Source organism: Megascapheus bottae, chromosome 3 (genome assembly GCF_031878675.1).
Source record: "Megascapheus bottae isolate mThoBot1 chromosome 3, mThoBot2.hap1, whole genome shotgun sequence".
In the NCBI taxonomy this organism is placed as follows: Eukaryota; Metazoa; Chordata; class Mammalia; order Rodentia; family Geomyidae; genus Megascapheus; species Megascapheus bottae.
The window spans coordinates 36,997,456-37,004,289 of NC_143511.1; the positions used below are offsets into that span (position 1 = coordinate 36,997,456).

Below are 6,834 nucleotides of genomic sequence, written 5' to 3' on the forward strand. Positions count from 1 at the left end.
GACATTGATCTCATTGACCTTGAATTCAGAGAACGAAACATTCAGTTACATGAGAAAGTTGGAAACTACAGAGGTTATCTAGAAATTACAAAGTCAAGTGAAACAACACATTCCAGAGCTAAGAAAAAAATTTATAAAACTATGAAAAATGCAGATTTCAAACAGTGATCTCCAAAGAACGGCTAATGTCTGGGTTCAAGGGGGAAGGCTCCGGAAATGGACTGAGATCTGCCTCTCACAGGCCAAGCAGGAAATTCAGGATGGTTTTTATTACTCCAGGCAAAGTCATCACTGTCTTATCCTGAGCTCGCTTACCAGGGTACTGAAGGAATACATCTGCAGAGACCGGGGCAGCATGTTTAGAAATAGGCCCAAGACCCACCATTCGGCTACATGCCAGGACTCAGCACTGAAGTCCATCTGAAAGTCCATGCAACCTGGTCCTCTCTGTAACAGCTGTCCTTTTCCCACTGCTATTCTTCCTCACATAGTAGCTCAAATAGTTCTCAAGTTCCCTGCAAATTATTACACCTTTATTTTGCTTGACACTAATCTTACTACTTGTGAATTGATACTGAATTCAGAGAACTGAATTTCCAGTTACATGGGAAAGTTGGAAACTGCACACAGAGGTGATCTAGAAATTACAAAGTCAAGTGAAACAACACATTCCAGAGCTAAGAAAAAAATTTATAAAACTGTGAAAAATGCAGATTTCAAACAGTGATCTGCAAGAACAGCTAATGTCTGGGTTCAAGGGGGAAGGCTCAAGAAATGGACTGAGGTCTGCCTCTCACAGGCCAAGCAGGTGAACTTGGAGGTGGGAATCTAGAGGCCCAGGGTGGAAGGACATGCTGAGCTAGAGGCAGGGGAGGGCTTTGTTATGCATCACCCCTCCCCCTTTGTGACTTACTGCAAAGCAGGCCTCTGTGATGTCAGCCTTCATTGACTATATGTTGCCAAAGGAAATGCCCAGAGCTCAGTTGCTCACGAGCAATAGTGCGATTCAGATGATGGAGAATCCCCTCTCTTCACTGAAAAGCGTTTCGATCCCCTGGCTGAGCCTTGACCTCACCACCTTGGCAATGGACATGTCCGTTGCCATTGTGTGTGGAGTGGGGCTCTTCCTCCTGCTACTGCTCCTGCCCTGCTTCAAGGGAAATCCACCCTCACCCACTCCTGTGCGAAAGAACAAGATGAGGAAGGTAAGAACCCCAGGGACAGACCACCCAAAGATGGACATATACATATATATGCATATATAATGGAATTTTACCCATCCATTAGAAGGAATCATACTGTACAATTTGTAAAGAAAGCAGACTTGGAAAAATTAATGAATTAAGCAGGGTCAGAGACAAGATCATGTATTCCTTTATATGTGGAAGCTAGATTTAGCTTACAACTCACACATATGTTTGGTGGTGTGCAAGTGTATAGAAATGTATTCACTGAAAAATGATAGATTCAAGGGAGATTTCAAAGTGCAATTCCTTAGAGAGCCAAAACCCTGAAACTCAGCATCCCAGAGCAGAGCTCCTGAGAGGGAGGGGACTTGGACTCTCAACCTCATGTCACACCAAGGACCTGAGTACCACATTTTTACCCAGTGTTAGGTTGCTTACAGGGCTGTTCCAAGCCCACACAAAGCTCCCAGCAGAGGCTAAGGTCAACATGCAAAAAACAGGAAGCTGGGGGAACCTGGAAACCTGGGTGTGTGGTCCTGTGAAAGCAGAAATAATTTGCCACACTAAATATGGGGAAAGACAATGCAGGGACAAAGGAAGAGAGCAGCATTTTATCCAGGAACAGCACGTATCTGAACTTGTCTAGGGAAAGGAGAAAAGAGGTCTAAGTCCTGTCTCTCTCATCTCTCATCAGCATCATGTGGAGAAGAGAGGCCAGATGAGGAGAAAGAATAAAAGTGCTCTGAAAGGTAAGTTCTGCATTTTGTCTCAAGGGGAGATCTCTGACTCTGACAACCAGAGCCAGGATGCCAAGGATGTCAGTTTTTGGGTAGCCTTTAGAAGGAAAGTAATCAGAAATCCCCTTGGAATGAAGCTGATATGCTTCATCACAAAGTAGGGAGGGGCTCAGAGGCTGTGAGGTAACTGCCTCAATAGTGAGGTGTGTCACAAAGTGGGAGGAGTTAAGAGGCTATGTATGAGGTAACACTGCCTTGACAGGGAGATGAGTCACAAAGGGAGGAATGGCCAAAAGGCAAAGTGAGGTAACATTCCTTGGAGAGTGAGGTCTGTCACCTGGGGAGGAACTAAAGAGACTATGTATGAGACAGCATTCCTTGAGAAGGAGGTGTGTCACAAAGGAGGGCTAGGAGGCTGAGGCAAGCCTGCCTAGATAGGGAGGTGTGACCTCCAAGTCCCAGTGTGGACAAACTCACATCCCTAAGAATTATAATACGCATGAGATCCTTTTCCTTCCGATTCAAGAGAGTTTCTGTAGGCCATAGTTTGGCAGAGTTGAAAGCACCTTGTAAATAAAGAAGCACTACCCCTCTCTAAGCCCTCTTAGCACTGGAACCTGCCTTGTGGCCATGAATAAAAATTTGAGATCCAGTGGATCTTCCATGGTCTCTAACAAAGGAATGTCTCATTCCCCCTCCTGTAAAATCTAGGGGTTCTCCCATGTCTGCCATAACCACAGTGTGTGTTTCTAGCTTGCAGAGACACTCAGGAAGAGCTTGAGGACATTCACGATCTAGTTTCCCTCCTTACCAGGTAAGGATTTTCCTCTTGTGACTGAGCCTGCATTTCTTCTCTAGAGAATGGGGTTATCTCGGGGTTGAGGAAGACTTCGGGTTGGCACAGGATGGCACTGATAGGAAGATGTGGGATACAGAGAAGTCTAGGGGCTGTGTAAAAGATGGCAGGGTGTGCTTCAGTAGGTAGACAGCAGGAGTCACAATTGCCCATCCTCCTGGGCCTATCAGTTGCTGAAGAAAGTTTGTCTCTGTCTCCTGCAGCCACCTAGGGAAGCTCAGTGACAACAGCAGCTCCAGGCACTTATTAAAAGGAGACACCCTAGGTGAAGTTGTCAAATCAGCGTCTGCTGCAGCCCACCCGGCAGCTGGACACTGTGAAGAGGACGCTTTCTCCAGCACTGCGTCCCCAAAGGCTTCCCCAGCTCCTTCACACGAGGGCTTGCAGCCTCTGGCCTCTGCCTTGTCACCAGTCCAGACATGTTCCTCAGTTCCTGCTGAGACACAGTCACACCACACTGCGCCTCAGCCTCCAGAGCTGTTGATTCCTCTAGAACATCCTTCTCCCCGTTCTCTTTCTCCTCCCCGTTCTCTTTCTCCTCCACCTGTGGCCTGCACTCCACCCAGCCATGACTCAAACTCGGGTCTTCCATCTAACTTCAGGGAAATTCCACCAGAAAGCACCCCATGGAGCGGCTCTCCAACCAACAGCTCTCGGGTGCCTTCTCCTAGCCCAGCCCTCAACTCTGACATCCTGGAGCTGCTGGAGGTAGTGATTAGTAAGAGGGCTAAGGAGAACGCTGGGGAGGAGAAAGAACACCCTCTGGATTCTCTGGGGAACATGATGAAGTCACTGGGCAGGGCCCAGGACGCGGCCATCCCACAGGCCTTCTGGAACACCAAGGGAGAATCCCAGCAGCTCCCTGAGTCTCCGGAGCTGCTTCTCCCCATGGTCTCACAGAAATGCAGCCAGCTGTTCTGGGGCCTTCCCTTTCTGCACAGCGAGTCCCTGGTGGCTCCTGTCCAAATGTCTGGGCAGCCACTAGTCTTACCCTCTGTTTTATTCAATACTTTCTATAATTTCATGCCAGCACAAGACCAAGATAATGTACTTCCACAGCACTTTCCACCCCAGCCCTTACTGCAGCACTTCAGCCAATCACAAAACTACACTCCTGCCTTGACCTGGCGTCAGCCTCTACCACTGGCTGACAGCCAAGCTCAGGCCCATGTCCCATCCTATATGCCGGTCCTATCCTCTCATTCACCTCCAGTGAATTCCTGTACAGTCCCACCTGTTGTCCAACACCTAGAACATCACCTTGCCAGGAAGCACCTGGAAAGTCAGAGAATTCTACCCGCTGTGGTCAATCAGTCTCTCAAGGCCTTTACACAAGATCAGGGCCTCTTACACCAGAGAGACTTTATCAAGATTCCGGGTGAATTCATCAGCGTTGAAATGAGGAAAAAGCTGGAAAACCACCTCCAAGAGAGGTTCATCCAGCACCTCCATAAAAGAAATTGTGAGACGCAGGTGTTTTCTGGGAAGAAATCCCGAGTAACACACCAGGCAGAGGACAAGCCAGGGTGTTCACAGAACTCCAGGAATGTAGACGTATGCTGCAGAAGGGAAGAGAGAGGAACCTCAGAGAGCTCTGCATCCCAGCAATGGGGCAACTCCAGAAAGGACCTGGAACATCACAGCACTGGGGTAGCCACACATCTGGACAGGGAAGCAGAAAGCTCCTCAGCAGGTGGTGTGCAAGCTAACTCGCTGAGAGAATCAGGAAGTGACGTGATGAGATCATCACATAGTGATTCTGAATATTTTCCCCCAATTTATTCAGGTATGAATAGTCTAGGAGAAGCCCTAAGAGCCCATTTAATCAAAAAATGGGATCAGATCAACAGGGACAAGGTCCCTTTGCATGTTAGTCATTCCAGGGGCTCAACAGACCATGCCTTGGCCCCCCTTGAAAACTCCAGCTCCAGCATTACTGGTACAGAAGCACCCTTGGACACTAGGGAAAGCTGCACGAGCTCCTCCCAGAAGGCTTTCCTCTTGGATGCTGCCAGCCAACAGCTGCTGGAGGCGCATATCAAGAAGCTTTGGGTGAAGCATAAGTGGGGCTTGTCCCTAAAGATTCTCAAGCCCATAAATCACCTTACTTTAAAAAAGGCTCTCCCTGTGCCCATTTCCCAGGAAGCTTCTCCACACCTGGCCTGTTGTGACTTCAGGGCCAATCTCACCTCTAAGGGGGATGCATTCCAGGGAGAAGCTCTGGACAAATTGCCAAAAATGCCAGGGAGAGAAAAATCAGGTCATACCACACAGCCTCCTCAAGCACCACCACGTGAAACCCTGAGCAGAACACTGGGTAGTCACCACTGTGATCCCTCAGTGGTCTCTCCACCTGGAGAAAAAGAGGGACTGCTCTCCAATTCCAAAACGTGCAGCCTTTTAGGAAGTACCTGGCACCAGGACATTGTGCCAGGACCAGAGGGAAGCAGTCCAGAGACAAATACCAGCCCAATAATGGGCATATGTGAGACACAGGAGAAAGAAAGCCTCTGCCATGGTGTGTCTGTACGAGAGATCTTTGCATCTGACATGACTGAAGATCCCGTTGAAATGGCTGACGTGGAAGAGAGACAGCCCACTAACTTGTCAGTCAACAAAGACTTACAAAATCTGAACCTTTTAGAATTTCTGAGGACCACTCGAACGCCATTACCCTCCAGAAGTTCGATTGCTAGGCATCCACAAGGTTCATGCCTGAAAGACCAGGCAGAATCTAGCAGTACAAGTGAAAATCCACCTTTTGATGATAACTTGCAGGACTGCGACGCTGACACCTTCCTGCAAGAATGTGGACCCGACGTGCTGCTTGGCACCAACGTGCTGGCTTCACAGAGTTCTCTGAGTAGCTCACAGAACTTTTCCAGAAGCAGCACGTCCACTATCTATGAGTCAAGCTCTCCATTACGAATGGGAGGGCACAGCACAAAGCAAGAACCTAAGACCTCCATCACCGATGGCCCATGGTACAGCAAGGTGTTTCATGGCCCCGAAGAAGCAAAGAGCTGTGAGAGGCCCAGAATACAGAAAGCAAAGCCTGCAGGAACAAGGCCCTCGCAAGGCCAGAATTTGAACTCTCCTGCCCAGGTCAGGAAAGCAAGAAGTGCAAGGAAGAACTCTTCCCTATCTGCGTCAGAGAAAGAACAGCATCCTCCAGAGATTCATTTTGGAAATCGGATCAAGAATTTTTTTATGGCATTATTTTCCTCTAAAGCTAAAAGTCAGGCAGACTGCCAGCAAAACCCCAAGATCCAGTCGGCCAATACTAAGCAAGACTTATCCACAAGCAGAACGCTCAGGCAGAGTGGAGTGCCTGAAGCACAGATGCTTATGAGCACTGTAGGAAGGATCCTAGAGGAAAAGCTGGGCCTTCCACAGGAGCCTTCTGCATCTAAGAAAACTTTACATGAAGTTCCGGCCCCCACAGCTGGATATTCCCACCACCACTTGGCTCCTCCTTACCCACAACAAAGCCAAGTAAAGAACACCAGGGCGTCTTTTCCCCAAACCAGCCCCATTGGCCCCAGGCACCCTGTCCATGAGAGCAGGGTCTCACACTATCACCACCCTGGGACAGACTTGCCTCCCCGAAAGCCAGTGTCTCTAGTCAGTCATGCCTGCCAGCACAGACCAGAAGGGATGAATGTCTCAGGCCAGCGTATCCACTGCCCACGACACTGTCATCTTAGCCGTTTGATGGTAAGCCATGCATGCCATGCTGCTCACTTGGTTCCTTGTGAGGTCCATTTTTCTCACGAGAAATTGCAGCCCGTGCACCGCAAGCCTTTTCTGTGTGTGAGTAGATTGGCTGGGTACTGATGACGTCTCCCTCCTCAAATGTGGAGTGTTTAATACAGTCTTCACGCTCAATGCATGCAGTGGCTTCCTTCAGTGCCTTCGTCTGGGAGAGGGATGGGTAGTGTGTGGTCTTCCTCTAAGCAGGTGTGGCTGGGGTGGACACATGATACAATGCCACTGATGACTGTCAGCTAAAAGCCCTTATTTGAATGTGCCCATTCAGTCACTACAGCCTTTT

The 6,834-nt window shown here is 48.9% G+C and overlaps 1 protein-coding gene across 1 annotated transcript; it reads left to right on the forward strand.

Moving 5' to 3' along the window:
- The first annotated feature begins 1,010 nt into the window (after positions 1-1,010).
- Positions 1,011-6,617, forward strand: LOC150065356 (spermatogenesis-associated protein 31A6-like). The gene is made up of 4 exons (XM_090329360.1): positions 1,011-1,205; positions 1,882-1,936; positions 2,678-2,738; positions 2,984-6,617. The coding sequence occupies exons 1-4, from the start codon at positions 1,011-1,013 to the stop codon at positions 6,615-6,617; spliced, it is 3,945 nt and encodes a 1,314-aa protein (XP_090185486.1).
- Positions 6,618-6,834: the final 217 nt, after the last annotated feature.

Excerpts from the sequence above, each read along its gene's own strand:
- LOC150065356 (XM_090329360.1), top strand. The coding sequence starts at position 1,011 with ATGATGGAGAATCCCCTCTCTTCACTGAAAAGCGTTTCGATCCCCTGG. Across the intron at positions 1,206-1,881 it reads GAAAGAACAAGATGAGGAAG|CATCATGTGGAGAAGAGAGG; the intron begins GTAAGAACCCCA and ends ATCTCTCATCAG. Across the intron at positions 2,739-2,983 it reads CTAGTTTCCCTCCTTACCAG|CCACCTAGGGAAGCTCAGTG; the intron begins GTAAGGATTTTC and ends TGTCTCCTGCAG.